The 19,905-nt window shown below is 36.7% G+C and overlaps 3 protein-coding genes across 3 annotated transcripts; 1 reads left to right on the forward strand and 2 right to left on the reverse strand.

Moving 5' to 3' along the window:
* Position 1: 1 nt before the first annotated feature.
* Positions 2–11,018, reverse strand: LOC134749613 (gamma-tubulin complex component 4). Its single transcript, XM_063684630.1, has 12 exons — positions 10,845–11,018; positions 10,405–10,540; positions 9,565–9,856; positions 8,981–9,158; positions 8,482–8,684; positions 7,287–7,413; positions 5,817–5,973; positions 5,010–5,150; positions 3,604–3,778; positions 2,604–2,805; positions 1,545–1,711; positions 2–710 (listed from the first exon to the last, which is right to left on the reverse strand). The coding sequence occupies exons 1-12, from the start codon at positions 10,896–10,898 to the stop codon at positions 551–553; spliced, it is 1,992 nt and encodes a 663-aa protein (XP_063540700.1). The 5' UTR covers positions 10,899–11,018; the 3' UTR covers positions 2–550.
* Positions 11,019–11,263: 245 nt separating this feature from the next.
* LOC134749514 (uncharacterized) lies at positions 11,264–16,755 on the forward strand. Its single transcript, XM_063684460.1, has 7 exons — positions 11,264–11,523; positions 11,611–11,794; positions 11,866–12,053; positions 12,134–12,337; positions 12,438–12,728; positions 13,386–13,587; positions 13,747–16,755. The coding sequence occupies exons 1-7, from the start codon at positions 11,388–11,390 to the stop codon at positions 15,905–15,907; spliced, it is 3,366 nt and encodes a 1,121-aa protein (XP_063540530.1). The 5' UTR covers positions 11,264–11,387; the 3' UTR covers positions 15,908–16,755.
* A 193-nt stretch (positions 16,756–16,948) lies between these two features.
* On the reverse strand, positions 16,949–19,542 carry LOC134749616 (lipoma-preferred partner homolog). Its single transcript, XM_063684633.1, has one exon. It carries the CDS (start codon positions 19,274–19,276, stop codon positions 17,873–17,875), a length of 1,404 nt encoding a protein of 467 aa, XP_063540703.1. The 5' UTR covers positions 19,277–19,542; the 3' UTR covers positions 16,949–17,872.
* Positions 19,543–19,905: the final 363 nt, after the last annotated feature.

Below are 19,905 nucleotides of genomic sequence, written 5' to 3' on the forward strand. Positions count from 1 at the left end.
AGTATTATCATACTATAACTGTAGACATTGATTACTAAGGTTCACCCAGATTTGACGAATCATTCGCTAACTCGCGCGCTGCATACTACGTATTACAAGAAGCACGCGAGCAAATAGCTCACGAATGGTTCGCCAGAGGCATATTCGCCAGATCTGCATGCACCTTTACTTATAGTTCATTTTTTTAGCATTAGATAAAAGGTAAACAATCTTGATGTGTGCTTTTATTGAAAAATATTGAAAAACGCTTTTAAATAATTAGTTTATATTACTTATGAGTCCCCGGCAGGCTCGGCCGAATTTCACCTTCCCATACAAACAGAGTTTCGTTTAGTAGAACGAACACACACACACCCACACATGTAGTAACGTGAATGAAACTTTGCACATACATGAGTTAGTTCCCATCTCCTCTCTCTGAGTTCTCCATTATTTTTCCAAAACACTGATTCGAATGTTAAGTCCAGTCTTTGTAATCATAAGTCCAACCAATTATAAAGCTGCTGGTAGTAGCTGGTGGTGGTGTTTATCACATTATATTCTGATTTAATTATCGTAACATATTTGTTAGAGACTGTGTAAGCTGCGCCTCTCCGCTTAACCACCGGTTGTAATCCAGACGCATCAGTAATCGCGCGAGGTAAATGCCGCAAGGTCGGTCTCGCAGCGACAGGAGAAGTTGCATCAGTTGCTTCACTAATTTGTTAAATCTGAAATTAAAAAGCAATAGATACCATCCGCATATTTGCATAGCTACTTCCGTATATTTGACAGCCGTAATAATCATCGCAAAACGTCGTCAGTTATATAACAATATCTGGGAGACCGAGCCTAGCTCGGAAAACATATAAAAACTCAAAAATACGCGTTTTCCCACAGATAAGAACTAGCTAAATCGATTTTTCGCCCTCGAAAACCCGAGATCCCCGAAATATATAAATATACAAGTTATAACATTTAAAACTTTCGCGTTTTGAACACATATTAAATCACAGTGAAATCACATTTACAATCGGGTCTATCGCGAATTTGAAACCAGTGAAACCTGTGTCGAAACGTCGGTAAATAAAGGTAACAAAATAAATTCGCGATAGACCAGATTGTAAATGTGATTTAATATGTATTGAAGCAAGAATTGCTCGTTTAAAGGTATAAGATAAAATAGTCTCGTCCGACCCAGGGTTTCAGAAAAATGTCCTTTCGCAAATGACTGCAATTCTCTGTCTGAGGTTTTCTCACTTCTTTCTACTCTGTAGGCCGAACACATGATTGACGCGACAGTATCTCGCCGCGAGATAGACTACCCGTCTTTTACTAACTGTATGAATTAAAGGGGGACGGGTAGTCTATGTCGCGGCGAGATACTCTCGCGCCAATCATGTGCTAGCCCGGCTGGGGGTTCTTCCAAAAAAGGAGTGTATAGGTTTCATTAATTTGACACCAATGCAGTTTCAGATGTTCTGAGGCTACGGTAACCGATTACTCTGTCTGTATATGTACTTGTTTGTCACCGAAAGGGTATAAAAATGCGCTATACTATGTACCTTTTAGAGTATCCCCTGATGTAATAGTCTTCAGATTCTTTATCAGTAACAGTACTGCTCATGCTACAGAATGAATGGCACAGTTTGAGCAGCTCCATAATGTTGCAGAAGACGGGGTTGTTGATGGAATCCGTCGATTCGGAACCGGAGTACTCGCTGTTGGTTGACTGTAACAAGTTAAAATGAGTGAAAATTGAAATATAATCTCAGGCAAGCATTGTATGGCATACTAGTTGGATGGTGGTAGCAACACGATGCGAAAGAGCCCTGCACGACGTCCTATAATTTGACATTGTAAAAACGTTAAATAAGACACGGAAGTAATTTTTCCCCTCACTAGCTCGGAAAGTTGTCCTTCAATACAAGCGGGGAAAAACGCGTTTTATCCACTAGTGGGGAAAGTAATTTGACCTTGGATGAAGCGTGTTTAAGTAGCTTGACAGATAACAAAACGTAAATCGTTTATGATAACGATTCGTTCGATATTAGTTATACGAAACGTTTGTTTTTTTATAATGATGTTAAATACAATTCTGAACGCACAAGTTGAGTCGATGCAATTTCAAAACGCATCGTTGACATTTCATACGTCAGAAATGTCAACATTGTCAACAATTTTTTTACTAAAAAACTTTTCTCACCGACTCGCGTAAAAATACACAACTTCCACAGTTTTCTGTTATAATATCGTAAAGAAATGAGTGATTCCAGTGATGTAGATGATCTAACGCCTGTGGATGTTGCATTTTCCTTGCTATAGTGAGGTGAAAAGTTTTGTGTTATACACGGGCGCAAATGTATTTTACTTCTCGTGTGTTGAAACACTCGCTACGCTCAGGATTCTATTTTAGAACCACTCGTTTCGCTCGTGGTTCACCTATAGAATCCTTTCTCTTGCTCGTGTTTCAATTCTACACTCGCGGGTAAAATACAACTTTGCACCCTAGTATAACAAATAACTATTCAAGTAGCTAACGCATCCCTTGGCATCTAGAATCGTTAATCATCTTGACATAGCTTTAAAGGACTTGAATGTATTAAGAAGATATAAAAACTTACAGAAGTAATCGTCAAGAAGGACTGGCTCAACACATCGGCGAGGAATATTGCGTGTGCCTTCCTCAGCCTTTCGAAGTCGTTGGTCTTGGTCACGGCGTCCATGAGTTTGGAGAAGGACGTGTCTAACACGTCGGCTTGCATATAGTGCTGCAGGTTGTTTATTAGGAACATCAGCTTGTTGTGCAGCTGGCACATGGAGAAACTGTGAAAATTGAAGAAACCGGATTTTCTCGTGCTTTTATTGCCATGAATACACCACGTCAGGTTTTTTAGTGCTTAACTGCGACGACGCTTTGTTGTAATTGTGTCTTCTAATACGTAACTAATGCGTATTAATTGACCAAGCGAAGTGATATTCCAGGGTGTACTTTTCATGCATGTTGCATGTTTGTAACAACGGTATTTTGCGTATTCTTCATCCAATACTCATGATGCTCGACGGGAACATAGATCAGATTAATACATTTTTTTAGTTCGAACATGAAAAGGGGTCCATGTCAGTGCAGTAATGTGTCGCGAGGTCTTTGTTCGGGATGAACTACTACAGTACCGGTCAATAATCTTTGAGTGTTTTTGTATGAGCTTGTATAGAGTAAACAATATAGGTTAGTTTGTAGATTGCATATTTTACTAGTCATTTAATACAAATATATGACGAATATTGCAATGAAATGCTGTGAATTACAATAGGATACTCAAGATATTACTAAAACCCCCCCAAGTAAAAAAATGAAAAAAAACTATTACATGAGACCAATTTTTCTCGTCGCCCGTACAAAGGAATACTACTAGACTACCTAAAACAGTGAGGTGAAAGTCAGTCACAAATATAGAAAAAAAGTTATACCGTAAAAACATGGAGGTGATATATTATTGGCCGGTATTGTAGCTTTAAACCTAGGCTCTCCGAAACATGTCACGCGATTGACTAAAAGATACGTGAGTTAAGCCGTTTCGTTAGTATTTCAATTTGGTTTACTAGAACGTATAAAATCCTTACTTCGAGGACTGCTTATAAGTCTTCCACAGCGAGTGCAGATCGTGCTGCGTCTTTTTTATCCTCAGCAGCAAACGGAATATGTCGTTGTAGCGGGCGAGCACTTCAGGGGTGAAGAGCAAGTGTAGCGGCCACTTGAAGTCGTACTTCAGGATTAAGCTGGACCAACCGTCTGCGGCTGAAATGCAAATTTATATTTTTTCTTTGAAAATATACTAACGAACTATCACTTAAGTAGTAAACATATTGGCTTGACAGGGCAAATGCAACCATGATTACGCATGGCGTGGAAACAATGTGAACTTAATTGGGACGATGCCTTCATACTATTTGCACAGAGCGCCATTATGTTATGCCATGGTAAGGAACCTTGCTCTAGGAGAATATTAGTATGTACACGTAAGGGTTGCGAGTGTATCCGTAAGGGCCCCCGAAACTATAAGGGCCACTTGCATCATCCCACTAACCCGGAGTTACCCGGTTAAACCGTTAACCCAGTGTCAAATTGCACTTGTAACCATGGTAACTCCAGGTTTAACCAGTTAACCCCGGATACGCAAGTTGCCCGGTCGGCGGCGACAATGTAGCGATAGACAATTGGATGAATTGGATCATATGTCACGTTCGTGTTATCACAGAATAACTAATAGTACTACCGTACAGAAATTTCACTCCTTCACAAAAGCCAGATTTAGGTACAAAATTATACCTACACTCGCCGCCTGCAAGCAAAATTGAAACTTATAACCGCGCACGAACCGTGAATCTTCTTTGTGGGCCGCAGTTTTATGACCGAGCTGCGAGTGTCGGCACGGGGTTGTCACTTGACAAGTTTTTGTACCTATACCTACTCATTTATTATTTTTAAGATAAATATGTAGGAATTACAAACGTTGATTCTGTAAACATAAAATTTTTAGCCGGAGATAGTATGTTTGATTCTCACGGAAGTAGGTATGCCACAGAAGTACTTATTCCTTCGAAAATATGTCGGTCAATATAGTCCGGAATTTAAAAAAAATGTTTTTTCTGCTTCCTTGTTCTTCCGTTTATTCAGACATCCGTAAACAGAACATTATCTTTTATACATATTAGATCGCGATTTAGGTTTCGAAGCCATTGCGTATTTTCAATTTTGCGAGAGCGGCAGCCCACTGCCATACACCTGCCCGGGCGGTGCGCCGGCCAAATATACCTAAACTGCGCAGTGACACCCCCCTGGTGTTATGTAGAAGTGAATTCCGTAAAAGAGATGCATATATTGATTGTTCATCACTTCAGGTGCATACATAATGCCGATGAGAGCTCTTTCTAAGAGAAAACCGCCCGCAAAGGTAAAATTGTTCATCGATACTCGCTTAGCTACATAGTCCCGTTTTTACCCTTTGGGTACGGAACCCTAAAAATACCTGAATAAGATTCCTCTGTCATCGTCGAGTTGTCAGAAGTCCTTGGCTTCACATAGGTCAGTTCAAAGCTGAACTTTTCAATGTCCGCACTGTTGCTTAGAAACACGGATCTCGCTGCCAATTGAAATGCATGGTTCATATCTGTAATCAAAATAATAGTAAAAACATATAGATATTATTAGTGTGCTCAGCCAACGTAGTTAATTTTTGAAACAGTAAAATTAAAAAGTTCACAATGAATTGCTAGAGTTAGACCAAGCTAAGTTGGCAGCTATTGTGTGTTGGCAGTGTTAAGTAAACGTCATAATGTAGGTTTAGGTTTAAATAACACTTTTACAGTCTGTGTTATCAAAACGCTGCCAACTTAGCTTGGTCTGACTCTATCACCGTCATATGACGTCTTCTGCTGGAGAAATGCCGCCCACAAGGATCAGTAGTAGGGCGACATTGACGACCGTAGTGCGTTTTTCTCATCAAAGGGTTTTAAAGTGTCTCTGTGTGTGAGTGTTTACGTCCTACATACCATTTCAGATAAAATTGTGCATTTAAAAGTGTGAGTATGAGTAAAACTCTACCATTTACCCTACCCCATTTTAATAGGGATTTACATTTTATATAGTCTGCATCTTCTCAAATGATTTTTTTGCTAGACCCTAATCTGTTAAACAAAAGCCTTTGTGCCTTTTGTGCGCGTGACCATTGTGTATCAGCGAGTGGCATGCGCTCACCAACAATGGGCACGCACACTTTTGTTTAACAGATTAGGTTCTTTGGCGAAAAAATCATTTGAGAAGATGCAGACTATACCTCTAGTTCCAGTTCGAGTTGTGGGTTTCTCTAACATATGCGCAGTGAGTCGCAACAGTTCCAGGAACAGCTCTCCTCTGCCTAACAGGTAGAAATCCTTCATCAGTCGCAGCTCGTGGATCAATTGTGCTTCTTCCACTGCTACTGCCCAGAGGTGCTGAAAACAAGTTCTTTTGTGGCATTTTCATCCAAAAGGGTACTTATTGTCGGTTGTCAATAAGGCGCTATTTCCATATAGCTTCAATTTGCAATCAACCTTATCGGCAAGCGACAATGTGGTACCTTTTGGTTGAAAACGTCACATTTTATAGACATACTTCATACACGGATTGGGATAGGTACCAATCTGTATTATCCGCTGGTATTGGTAAACATAGCGTTTAAATACCCGTATTGACACAGGTTTATACTGACTATACTAAGTTTGCTCAATCTAAAATCAACCGGCCAAGTGCGATTTGGCCTCGCGCACGAAGGGTTCTATGTCATTACGCAAAAAACGGCAAACAAATCACGTTTGTTGTAGCGGCAACAGAAATACAACATCTGTGAAAATTTCAACTGTCTAGCTATCACCGTTCATGAGATACAGCCTGGTGACAGACGAACAGACAGACAAACAGACGGACGGACAGCGGAGTCTTAGTAATCAATCAATCAATCAAAATGTTTATTTCAGGCAAAAACCCATAGATAGAAATTACAAATTTAACTTTAAAATACATAAAATAAATTAAATAGGGTCCCGTTTTTACCCATTGGGTACGGAACCCTAAAAAGAAGGCTCAGCTACCAAATCCCAAAAATGTACGTAGGCTGTAGTTTTAATTTAGGTAGGTACAATGGCGGCCATTCCAATGCAAGGAGGCAAATAGACTTCGACTCACAACAATGTAATAATAAAAAAATTTATGTGTGGACGAAAGTCAGGGAAAAGGATCCAACCCAGAAAACCTAAAGGTTGTCTGGAAGTCATCGCTTTTTAGCGATAAGACCTGTTGTTTACCTCTTCTTGAGTTGCTGTATTCATTGTATTGTTTTCTGGCTTGAGGTGTGCAATAAAAGTACATTACGAATTACGATACAAGTGCAAAAAATAGGAAATTCGAAACGAGGGGCGATAAATTAAAACACGACTGAAGAGAGTGTTTTAAATCGACAAGAGTTGCGAATTACCTATTCGCACATGTATCGTACAACGTTTTACAGTACATGTGGCCCTTTAAATTTTCAACATAGTTACGTAATGTGCTAACTATCGCACTAGTGCGGTAAAGTAGCACCATATGTACTGTAAAATTCAAAAACACTTCAACAGTGTTACTGGGTAAATATGTAAGCGTTTAAACTCAAGCGTTGCGTTTTTAGTCAAAAGAATTGCCGCACTTTCACGTTATTTAAATGATTTATTCACGATGAGTTTTAGCTAAACTACGTTCGTTTATGGTATATACTTATATATAATCTAACCTTAGTAACACACTCCTTGATCTCCCTCACTACATTTCTTAGGTTATAGATCTCAAATAATTCAGGATCTTTAAATTTCTGTAATTTCTCATGGAATTCAGCTTCATTGTCTTCCCAAATTGTAAACCTATAAAAATAAGAAGGTTCTCTGCCTTTTCGCCGAAAATTGTTATGCCGAATTTCACTTACCAACTAACTTTTCGCAGAAGTCTCATTTGGCCGAATTTCATTTCGCAACTTTACATAATCCATTTAAATTTAAAAGTGGAAAAATTACTGCTTTAGAGCGCTGGAGTTCAAGTCTCACTTCTCTCACTTTAAGTTTATTCTAAGCTTAATAGCATCGATCGCAGACGTTTCTGCTTGTTAAAAATTAATTTACATAATCCAACCTAACCTAACCCAACCCAACCTAGTACGTCATTTTCATTTCCCAACTATGGGGTTGGGAAATGAAATGGTTGCGAAGTAAGGTTATGCCAACGATTGGTTTGTCAAATGAAACTTTGGCGAAAAGTTGGTTGCCAAGTGAATATCGGCGAAATAAAATTCGCCAAAAAGGGAGTACACCAAATAAGGATCATATTAATCCCCATTGTAAGGCCGTGGACTGTACGCACGCGGCCACTGTCGTCCAAAACAGGTTCATTAAACATTTTGATCGCGCCGCGAGTCCAGTCCGCGGCTTTGATTATCAGTCCGCCGGACATAGAGTAACTTATACTAGAGCGGTACTGTCATAGTAAATTTTGTAACCCCAGTAAATTCACTGCCATCTGTCGACACACTTTAAAACTAAAAATGAAGATTTATAAAAATACGATAGAATGTATTGAAATATAGATAAATGATTTTTTTTATTTGCATTAATTATTTTTATGATTTTGACCCATGTTCTTTCACTGATATGCGTTAAAATTGTTAAATAACAAACGAAACCGTCAACGCCATCTATACGACTGTAGGCCAAAACTAGTAGCGCCCTCTGAGCGAGAATCAAATTTTCTTGATTTTCGAGGCACGTTTTTTCCTTAGACTGTATCCATCTATTACGGAGTTATATCTATCTTTGCCGCCGGATGATATCAGCCTGTCAGTTAGAACAAAAATTTGACAGTTCCGAACAACTGACAGGCCGATATCGGCGGACTGGTAATCAGTGGGCACATTTAAATTAGTCTTTTTGTTAAATTACCTTCTAGAATCTCCAAACGTCTTTAAAGATAGCATTGGCCGGGTTTTCATTGAAGTACCCTTTTTCATCTTTTGCGGATCAAAACCAAACAAAATGATGGTTTTACCAATAAATAATATTTCTTGGGCTAAAGAAAGTGGCATGAAATGAGGTATCATTTTAGGGTTTAATATGAAGCCACAGTCCAGAGATGCATCCTGCAACTGAAATATGAAACAGTAAATTAAAAATTTAGTAATAATATATAAATACAGTACCTAGTCTCATATAAATTAAATTAAATACACACAAGAATGAATTGACCAAACATACTGATTACTGACATGTTTTTATAGCTTACAAGTGTGTGTAAAGTTACTTAGATTAAATCACTCACTTGATGATGATTTCGGTTTAAGTTAAAAACTTCCTTTTTGGAGATCGGTTAAATATGTAGACCACTGCTAAAATTAAAGTCTTAATTTCACCCTTCCTTTCATCTCTATGACATGATACTTACACTGTTCAAAAGAGTCTTATCAGTATTAGTGCTTGATGGAGTGGCGGACAGAAAAGTGTCAGAAGTCTCATCTCTACTGCATATGATTAAAAACTCTTGGTAGGGATCTCTTAGCTCTCCATACAGCAGCCAGGTGCAAAGTTGATTCATGAATACATTGTTGATGTATGCAAAGATTCTGAAAGAAACACGAATCTAGTATAAATGGAGCGGGCATGAGGGGTGGGGGGAAAGTACCGAACGGGATAGTCTTATGTATCTTTTAGTAGGAGTAGCAGAGAAAGCGCTTTTATTGTTTATCCTTGTCACACTTTTTTTTTATTCCCACCGTAAATTTGTATGGTTTATGGTGGGCTACAAATCGAATCGACCAATCATATTGTCGCATTGCGTATGTTCTGTCCATCACGGGCGCACGCGTATAGCTGATCTATGTAATGCTAGGTCTATGGAAAGAAATCATTTATACAGTACATATTATGTTAAACACAGCAAAGTATGGAGGTGATGTTTCAGATGTTTGGATTTTGTAGTCATATTGAAAAAAAAAAGATTAAAATCATTAGAACAATGCATATACCTACTTAATTATAGCATCATGTACCATTTCATTGCCATTCAATATATACTGATGAGTCAAACTCAAAATCTGGCATCCATTTAGTCTTCTTTCCTTAATAGTAGAGATCAGTCTGTTCAAAGTATTGAAGAGGCCCTGGTATTTTTCAACATAACTATAGACAAATGACAATGTGTAGGTATGGTTCCCCATCACTAGTCCTTCCACTTCAAGAAGGGTTTTCTTGTAGGATTGGAGCACCTCAGTGATGCCTTCACTCAATGCTTGAGGGTAAAGACCTGTTGTACGCGAAGAGGCTAAAAAACAAAATTATTTCAAGCTTGTAATTCTGGCTTGTAAGCCTACATCACCAGGTGAGTCAACAACTCCACACAGAACAAGCTACCACACTAAAAAATTTAGTTGAAAAACAGCTCAGTGCGGTTTCTCGAGGCAAAGGCATGTCTTGTCTACACAGACCAAGCTGGCCAAGACAAGGCGGTTTGTTGTGTGGATCTGCCTATTATCAGGGGTGCAAATCTCCTCGCTTCGGGCAAACTCGGCTCCGTTCGGCTCAGCATTGCTCCGAGCAATTATTAGGGTTGGCACAACTTGACGTCCCTTAGCGTGCACGACCACAGATAAGATAATGACTTGAATTTTGACAACCCTAAATAGCCGAAAGGGATAGTACCATATAATAGAAAGGGATAGCATGATTCGCCCCTGAACCGCTGTCAAACTTCGGTTTTGTAGGAAGTTTCCTTTCTGTACGGTAATACTATTATTTATTCTGTGCTATTATTATAATTGTATTAAGAGTTATCAAACTTAGTTTTCAAAAAATAAACTATTTAATGCATACCTGAATGTGATTTTCTACAATGAAAACTCATGCTATCCACAAAGATTTGAATCCTGTGATGGCTCTTTGCAATTTTGCATATCCTATGGTAGACATCTGAATCTCCTTGATTGGCATAATGCTGATATTTTGCTGTCTGAAATTATATTAAGGGCCTGTTTCACAATGTCCAAGTAAAGTATTTGATAGCTAATTAACAAATAAATTAACTGGCAGATAAAATTTCCTACAAAAAAAGCACTTTATCCAGCAGATAAAGCTTATTTGTAGATTGTGAAACGCCAACGATGACTTTATTCGTCAGATAAGTGGCAAGTAGCTTATTCAGGACTTTACTTGGACATTGTGAAACAGGCCCTAATTAAACATACAGTATTTACATTACTTTATTAGATAATTATTATTGTTGTTTAAATATAAGAAAGACATGTAATGTATACCTCTTCTGTTGCTTGAGAACAATCCCACAAAACTAAAAGAGCATCGTGGATCATGTTGGATTTTAAGTTCAGGAATACTTTCTTAATTATTTGAAACTAAGAAATATGATTTTTTATAAGAATAACCTAAACTTTAAATTATCAATATCAACAGTTTTTTATTCTTCATCTGAGCAACTTGACAGTTTGTTGGTGACTAGTGAGGGACATAGATCGTAAAAAAAAATACTATCGTGTACAAACTGTACAAAGACTGAATTATGAACAATCGATTGTCCGCAACCGATTTGATACCGGCCAACACCTTTACGATAAAAAATAAAAAATCTACATCAATCACTCAATTCATTTGGCTGAATGAATGAAAAGAACAAAATTTGCGTGCAGCGACCTGCGCCCGCGCCGCCCTACCGCAACCGCTTGGGATAGCAACTATAGCAAGTCCCATTACCTGGATTTGTACCTTGGGGTTATTTTATAATAATTTATAACAGAATTTCAATATTTTTATTGACTAAATGTTTGTTCAGTAATACCCGTAAGATGGCCGAGGTTTGTAGGCTCGGCAGTTATAATTCACAAAGGAAAACTATTAACGACCAAGAAGAAAATGTTTGTTTATTAAACGTTTTGTGTGTGTTTATATCGTTGGTAACCATACTTGCCGATTTGACTACAGGTGCGTAGACAACACTTGTTCATGTACAGTTCTTAAATTAAATCGGTTAAGAATAATACTGATTATAAAACCGAATTTTATTTTCAGATGTATTGGTTTTCGTTGAATATTGCAAAAGTGGATATCCATACTGGGCACTGACAACTTTAATTTTTATTGTTGCGCCTAATATTATGATAAACGTTTTTTCATTGAGATGGTTTGTCATTGATCAAAAGTCCGGCATAAGTCATTGGATCACTCATGGATTTCTAGTGGGATTGTTAGAAAGGTAAATAAGCAATAAAATATTGTTAAACGATAATTCAATAGGTACAATATCTTACAAGTTTTATGTTTCAGGTACATTATTTTCATGCACAAAGTGTTTGAATGCAAAAATGTGGAGTCAATAAAAGCATTAAAGCTATTTACTCAAATAAATGATCTCAATTTATTGCATTTCTTATATGTTTTTATCGGAACTATTCCACAAATTATTTTACAAGTTTACGGAATTGTTACATTAAATGAAAACTATCATACAAAAGGTAAACATATTGTGTGTTAAATGGTTTTCGTGGAATCGAGAATATTTTATGTAATTAAAACGTAATTTTTGGCTTTTCAGCATTTGCCCTTTGTGCTTCGATTGCATCAGTAGTATGGGGATGCGCGAATTACATTTACGGCCTTTCATGGTTTGGCAGTAAAAAATTCCAATGGAGTGCATTTTTACTGAAACTTGTTTGGCATTTTGGGATGCTTATCAGTCGGATTGCCGGTATTATATTATTTACCATTGTCTTTGGTATATGGACATTAGTGCCTTTAGGTATGTTTTATTCTAATACTTTATTTTATGGATTTAAACCTTAATACACTTCCAAGTTCGGATATGACTAATATCTTAATTTTTTATTCTTAATTTTTAGGCCTTCACTGGTCTGCTATGACCTTTTGGATTGTAACACAAAAAACTACGTTTTGTCCCAATAAACTAGAGGAAACATTCTATAATGTCATAATGGGGCTCGTATATTGCTTCTGTTACATTAATTTACGAGAGGGGCATACGAGATATCGCCTGATGATGTTCTACACCTTAATGGTGACACAGAATTTCGGAAGTTTATTTTTGTATGTGTTGATATCTGACTCGGAAAGGCAAAAGAAACCCTGGTCTATTGCAACTTCTACATGTGTAATTGCGGGTACTATAATAGGTAAGACAAAGTTGTACATTACTTTTTTGGAGACAGGAAAAACTCAGGTACTTCGGAATCATGTCTTGTTGCAAGTTTTAGAATATAATTTTTGGGGTTCCGTACCCAAAAGGGTAAAAAGGGACCCTATTACTAAGACTCCACTGTCCGTCTGTCTGTCACCAGGCTGTATCTCATGAACTGTGATAGCTAGACAGTTGAAGTTTTCACAGATGATGCATTTCTGTTGCCGCTATAACAACAAATACTAAAAACGAATAAAGTAAATATTTGTGGGGCTGCCTTACAACAAACGTGATTTTTCGCCGTTTTTTGCATAATGGTACGGAACCCTCCGTGCGCAAGTCCGACTCGCACTTGGCCGGTTTTTAATAAACCAAAATTGTATTGTAAGAAGTAGTTAAATTGAAAGAGAAATGTAAAAAAACGCAAATAAATATTCTTTATTGTGCACTATAAATTAAAAAATACACAGAAAGCGAAATACAAGTTTAAGACTAGGTAACAAGTGTAACAACAGGCCGTCTTATCGCTGAAAAGCTTGCGAGTTTATACGGACGACAAAATTTATCTTGAAAAATTAAAATTATAAAACTGCGAAAAATCTCCACGATTTAGTCAAAGTTTTTTTTATAACTAAACTGTTTTTGTTTTCAGGCATGTGCGCTATGATATTTTATTATAGATATTTTCATTCTAAAGGACCTATACCATGGAAAAACGACAGCAACGATATTGAGTTAAATAATAAAGTCACGAAAGCTACAGGAACTAAAGGAAACAATAACAAAAGTTTAAATTACGTTAGGTCCTTTAAAAGCTCTCAAAAGATAAAAGTTACTGAAGAAACTTCTGAGAGGTACAAACATGTATATTTTACTAGTCTAACTAAAATAATGTTACCTACTAATGCACAGACTAAAAAATTCGCCCTCTTTCTCTTATGGGAGTGGGAGATAAGTATGATAGGTGATTATGACTTGTATTTGTATCTTAATAAGGATCTTTTATTTTTCAGGAAGAATTGCGCTCAAGTACAACCAAGCGACATTGACAGTGCTGACAAAAAGTTCCTGCTAGACCATTGGATTGCTAGGTCCGGAACTCCAACCTTTACATCAGCTCCAGTTGGTGATAATAGCATAGATGTTTCTAGCGTAGAATTTCATACAGTGGAAAACACTCCTCAATCAGTTAGCAAAGAAGACAATAACTTGTACGAAAGGGGTAGGGTAAAAACTTTAGTTAAAAAAGGCAAAGGAACCCAAGTGTTGGATCCAACTGAGTTGACATCAAAGATATCTGCGTTTGAAAATATAGAAAGCTCTATAGATATTATCACTGCAAGTAACCTTAATTTACAAAAACGTCGTGGAATTTGTTCATCTGACGAATTAAGAGATGATTTGACAAATGAAAATTTGGGTGTTTGTGAAATGGTTAATGGAGATTTTATAAAAACTTCTAAACCAGAACATGGGTCTGAATTTAGTCACGATACTGAAGGTTCTAATAAGAAGACATCCTCTGATTCAATAGACATGGATTTGGATTTAAGTTTCAGTGATATTAATAGTTCAGATATAAACACTTTTAACGAAAATATCGTTCAAAAGTTGTGCTTAAGTGCTTTGAGGAATATAAAGGTCGGCAACCAAGATGCTGATATTGAAAATATACAAAGGATTGCTTTAGATATTTTAAAAGAAATGTACACCCGAAAAGGTAAAAACAAGAAAGTTATGAGCTGTGAGTCATTCCCTTCGAAACAACGTGATTTAGATACACCAACTGAAATATTGTCGGTCCATGATTATGAAAATATATGTGCCGTTAATATAGCACGTGAAGCGTGGGGCCTAAGATCTTGGAATGGATATTCGGATATAGAAAATTGGCTTCACGACGGCAGTGTATTTAGAGATAGAAGGCGTGATACATTAACTTCTGGAAGTTCCGAAATCAGTAGTTGTATATCTCAAGATTTAAAAACAGCAATTTTAGCGGCGCCAACTTTCCCGAAAAAAGCTCCTACCTACTCCAATGTCTTCGTCAAGTTTGACCCAAGTAACCAAGAAGAATACGTTGATTCGATTATTTTCCAAACTAACGATGACACTTTTCTTGCCAAACCATGTATGGTTGACACTGGAAAAGATTATTTAGAACCAATTTTGGAAGAGTTAGATGATTTAGGTGATTTAGATCCATCAAGTAAAAAGAGGCTTAATTCAGAAAGTTCCTTAGTAGCGACTATAGATGAAATACGAAAAGCGACAATTGCCAATTCGCCAAGAAATCTATACCACAATCGAAAAGATCTACATTGGTATTCTCCTGAAGAAGATGACTCTTGTAAAATGGAATGTAATCTTAAAAAAGCATTGTGGAAAGAACCATCAAAGTTTGATTCAAGTAACATAATGGAATCTCTACCAGAAAAAGAAAATATTCTTAATGTTTTTCATGAATCCAAATTTGATTTACATAAAAAAGGATTAAATTGTACCATGACATCATCGTCTGATACTTCTTCTCTAGAACATACTGTTAATGGTCGGAGAAATTCTAGAATCCGGCAAAAGACAAATGTGAGCAATCTTAAAACACAGTACAAAAGAAATTCTATAAAACCTGATCAAACTCTTCAAGATTTGTCAAATAAGGACATTGACTTGCTATGGCAACTGGTTACGGATAATTCCATGCCACTTAGTTCTACGGAAGACCTAGCTTCGGGAAGATTAACATCTTCATTACAATCACTAATACAAAAAGACACATCCACATCAAATGTAGAATTACCACCTTCTAAAATGATGAACATGAAAAAAAACTTAAGAAGTAAACCCAGACGTAAATTTTCTATTCTTAGAGAAAAGTTTGAACCAAAATTAAACATGCATTCTGACGAAGAATCTTTATTTCATTCATCAGAAAAAATATCTGCATCAGCCGAGTCAGTTGTAGTAAGAAATAGACTTGATACTAGCAACGAAAACATCGAAAGTATACCAGATGATAAAAAAAATAATGTAGTATCTACTGAAGCTAATAATTCAGAACCATTTAGATCTGATTTGATAATGTCGAAAACTATGAAGGAAAAAAGATCTTTGTTTACGAAGCAAGTGCTGAGCCCTCCTAAATTTAATACAAAGTTAAAACATAAGGTTTAATCAAGCGAAATGGCAAATTTTACAATATAAGTTCTTGTAAATATTTTATTATGATTCGATGTAACAACAGATTGAAGTCATTTATAACATAGATCTCATCTTTGATGTAGTCAATCTATTTCAAACTGCATATGTCCATTAAATTTAGTTATAAGCCTGCTTCAGACTTAGTGTGCGTAACTAGAAGGCGATGACGATGATAGTAAAATAATCGCCTCGTCGCAGAAAAAATAATCGACCCAGTGATATGGAGGTATAAATAATTTACAGGTCCCCTCGGCTCCACACATGCTTTCGAAAGCTTCACGGACTAAATGTGGGCTGGGCTTCTATTGTACAAATAAGATTGTCACATTTTCAGTGCGCTGTTCCTGTTTAAGATTAAAACCGCTCACATGCGAGTTGAACTCGAGGCTAATTGGCCTATTTTTCATTTATAGTATCCACCTGTTAGACCCCAGTAGTAGCAAAGGAGCCTAAAAGCTTCATCTTTTCTCTCACTAAACGAACGATTACTAATTGGGTACTGGGCTCCTGGGGTACCAGGTGCGTAATGGAAAGACGCTGTATTTTATTTATATGTATAACTGTTCAGTGCACATTAATAATTCTAAATGTTCGGATGGAACTGCCTCATACTCGTACAGGTAGAGTATATAGTAAGGTGGTCTTATTTCGTTGAATTTATTTTTTTCTACTGGACAATTGCTTAATGCCACTAAAAATCAATGGTGTATTTTGTAATCATTATTTACAAAAGTGATCCAAAAAGACAAAATTTACAACTGTGATTTGAGTGCCTTCTTTTAAAACTTCAGCCAGTATTACTTTATTACTCATGAATAATGTACTTAATGATTTTTTTATTACATTTTTATACTGAAACAAGTAGTTTTATTGTCTATAGTAACAAGTAGTATAGCCCTTTTTCTGTTTCCATCTATCCTCCAATTTTGCTACACAACATTACTGCTTGTAGTAATATATCGGGATAGTTATTTTCAAGGAGAGGAAAAAAAACATCAGAGAAGATCCAAAATATAAAATGAATAATATAAAATTTATTAAAAAGAAACATTTTATTTTGTTGGATTTGGATAGCGTTATTTCATAACGCTTTAAATGCTAACAATAATAAATAGCTATTTTAATCGATGACACTAGCAGCCAATATCACATGTTCTTAATACCTATTAGATGAAACAACCATTACCAATAATCTTACATGACCTTATGAATCTAATATGGACTGTCTCACTTGATCTCTATCTGACCTAATGTGAAGTTAAGTATGTAAATAGGAGATATTACTGCAATGTTCTGCCACCAGAGTGCAGCACCAGCCTTTTTAGTAAACCATAGAGTAACATACATACTGTACCTTTAACAGGTTTTTGACAAGTTTTCAAAGATAATAAAATATGAAATTTATGCATCAAGGCAGTTTGTTTACAGAGGACCTAACGGAAAACACGAATCCGAAATTTCGCTATCTGCCTCTGTATCGCTCGAATATACAAGTGACAGAGATGTTAGATAGCGAAATTTCGATTTTCTTGTTTCGCGATAGACCCTCAGATTGTGGTAGTGGCGCCACCTGCGCATAGTTTCGCTTAATATTCCCTTATTTTATTAAACTAATAGCATATAGATTTCCAGGACATTATTTTGTCAGATAGTTGCCATATATATATATTTTTTTCATTTTGGAATAGAGATACCAACAGTGAGCAGTAATCTAAAATCCCCGAAATTACAAACGTAGACAAAAATAAATAGATTAATATAAAAATATACCTATTAAACTAAACTAGCTGTCAAAGTGAACTGATTTAAGCAGTATACATTATTATTATCTAATTTGAAATAACTTATACATATTTCATGGATAACGTGTAATTAAATAAATTAAGCAGCTTATCTTTTTTATATACGAGTACAAATGATTCACGATTCACTCCTGCTTTACAGGTCGGTCGTCATAACTGGAACCGTAAGCATGCGTATACGGTGAGCATTGCAATTTTTACAAAGAATATGATCATCAAGTGGATAGCACCCACGTCCTTCGGCCTCTGAAGACAGTAAGAGTCCACAATCTTCACATCGGTAGCAACGAACATGAAAACTGCGATCAAGTGCAACAACACGAACAGTTTCCTCTTGACCTTCTTCGGGCATTATTGGTAGTTCGCACACACAACAACGTGGGGCAAATTTCTTATGAAAATCTTCAATACAATGAATTTGATTCATTGCATCAACAGTAAATGGAATGCCATCAAGACTCTTACCACATACTACACATGTAAAGCAAGTGGGGTGATACGGCTTGCCTGTTGCCCTTAAAATCCTGTCTAGGATTGGTTTAGTACACACGGAACATTTTTCCAGAGTTTCATAATAATCTGTTTCGCAGAAAGGGTGGCCTTCAACGGCATAAAAAGGTTTTCCTTGCAGATTTGTATTACATCGATAGCAACTAAAACACTGGACATGATACATATTACCCATAGCTGTGCATCCTGAACTCTCACCGACTACTTTACCGTCGCATTTTACGCAGATACCAAAAATATCCAAATCCTGACTGTCGGATATAGACTGTACTAACATGTTTGTTAGAGCGTCAACTTCCTCTTCCTTGGGAAGCGGAGATTTTCCAGGAGTTGGTACATTATTTCGATAGTTATGGAAAGTGTTCTGTCCCGAAAGACTGCTCTGTGGACGCGGATTTATAGGTTCATATATGGCGTATTCATAAGTTGATCCTTGAGACGCACTATAGTCACCAAATTCATTTTGGTAAATAGGTGGATAATTTTGCCTTTCCTGGTTATAATTCAAATTTGCTGTAGCCCGAACTAATTCACTGTAATTTGAGCTGACTGGAGATGGAGGAGGCAAGTATTCTTCATGACCTTGATTGTTGTCATACGACTTGGATGCTGGAATGTGAAGTGGTGGTGGAGGTGGCGGCGGCGGAAGACTGTCATTGTTATTTCGGTATGGTGGCAGGTTACTGTATGTCGTGTTATAAGTTTGCGGTGTATTATGACTGAAGGAAACACCGGGCATATTCGAATGGCCTACATTAGCATAATCGGCTGCTGTCAAATGCACATTGCTGAGACTTTGATTTTGAGTAGCAGCATTATTGTTCAGTACAGGTGATATTTTAGTAGAATATGATGGCTCACGAAGGGTGCTGACGGCAGCACTACGAGGAACTTGAGGTTGAGCTTTCTTTTTTGGCGGCACAACTGGTGGGATTTTTTTCCCCTTACTAATAGAACTGAATTCCTTATTCGTCATTTGCAAGTCGGCTAATTGTTTTTCAAGTGCATCAATGTTATCAAGGCGCGACATTCTTGCTTTATTCCACCTAGCCTGATTAGATTAACACATCACTGACTTTACCAGTTAACTTGATAGGAAATTTCCTTTTAGATAAAAAGTTAATATTTCACTACACGTCCAACTCTTAACAATTTTAATGACTGTTAAGCATGAAGCTTATTTTTTTTGCAAATATATTGACGAAAACTTGTAACACCTAATGAAAATAGATCTCGGGCTTCTTATTTTGTTAAAATACAGAAACGAAAGACTGTAGTCTCTGTAGAACTAAAGTCAATGACACAATAAAGAGAATGTTTCGTGTCATGAATCACCTGTATGTCGCAATGTTTGTTTCGTCGGTCTATATCAATAAATTCTTATCGATGTTTTATTTACTTTAATTAAAAATAACATATTTTTTGCACCACCATGCTTTTATTTTGGTATAAATCAGTAAATTAAATCAATGACACAAAAAATACGAGAACTTTTTTTTTAGACAAATCGATTGCTAAAAGTAGGGAAGATTGAATCGATTGGTAAACTTGAAATTTAACAGCACTACGTGTCAAAGTAAAACCATTCACTGAATTCAGTTCATTCCATGATCATCATTCCGATCATTCGTTCGAGACATTCGAATTCGAATCGAATGA

This window comes from Cydia strobilella, chromosome 18 (genome assembly GCF_947568885.1).
Source record: "Cydia strobilella chromosome 18, ilCydStro3.1, whole genome shotgun sequence".
In the NCBI taxonomy this organism is placed as follows: domain Eukaryota; kingdom Metazoa; phylum Arthropoda; class Insecta; order Lepidoptera; family Tortricidae; genus Cydia; species Cydia strobilella.

What these genes read in the sequence shown, in the direction of transcription:
- LOC134749514 (XM_063684460.1), top strand. Translation starts at nt 11,388, where the DNA reads ATGGCCGAGGTTTGTAGGCTCGGCAGTTATAATTCACAAAGGAAAACT. An exon ending in ATGGACATTAGTGCCTTTAG is followed by an intron (nt 12,338 to 12,437) that starts GTATGTTTTATT and finishes CTTAATTTTTAG; the next exon opens with GCCTTCACTGGTCTGCTATG. An exon ending in ACTGAAGAAACTTCTGAGAG is followed by an intron (nt 13,588 to 13,746) that starts GTACAAACATGT and finishes TTTATTTTTCAG; the next exon opens with GAAGAATTGCGCTCAAGTAC.
- LOC134749616 (XM_063684633.1), bottom strand. Translation starts at nt 19,276, where the DNA reads ATGTCGCGCCTTGATAACATTGATGCACTTGAAAAACAATTAGCCGAC.
- LOC134749613 (XM_063684630.1), bottom strand. Translation starts at nt 10,898, where the DNA reads ATGATCCACGATGCTCTTTTAGTTTTGTGGGATTGTTCTCAAGCAACA. An exon ending in ACGTTTGGAGATTCTAGAAG is followed by an intron (nt 7,414 to 8,481) that starts GTAATTTAACAA and finishes TTATTTTTATAG; the next exon opens with GTTTACAATTTGGGAAGACA. An exon ending in AACTCGAACTGGAACTAGAG is followed by an intron (nt 5,151 to 5,816) that starts GTATAGTCTGCA and finishes TTTTGATTACAG; the next exon opens with ATATGAACCATGCATTTCAA.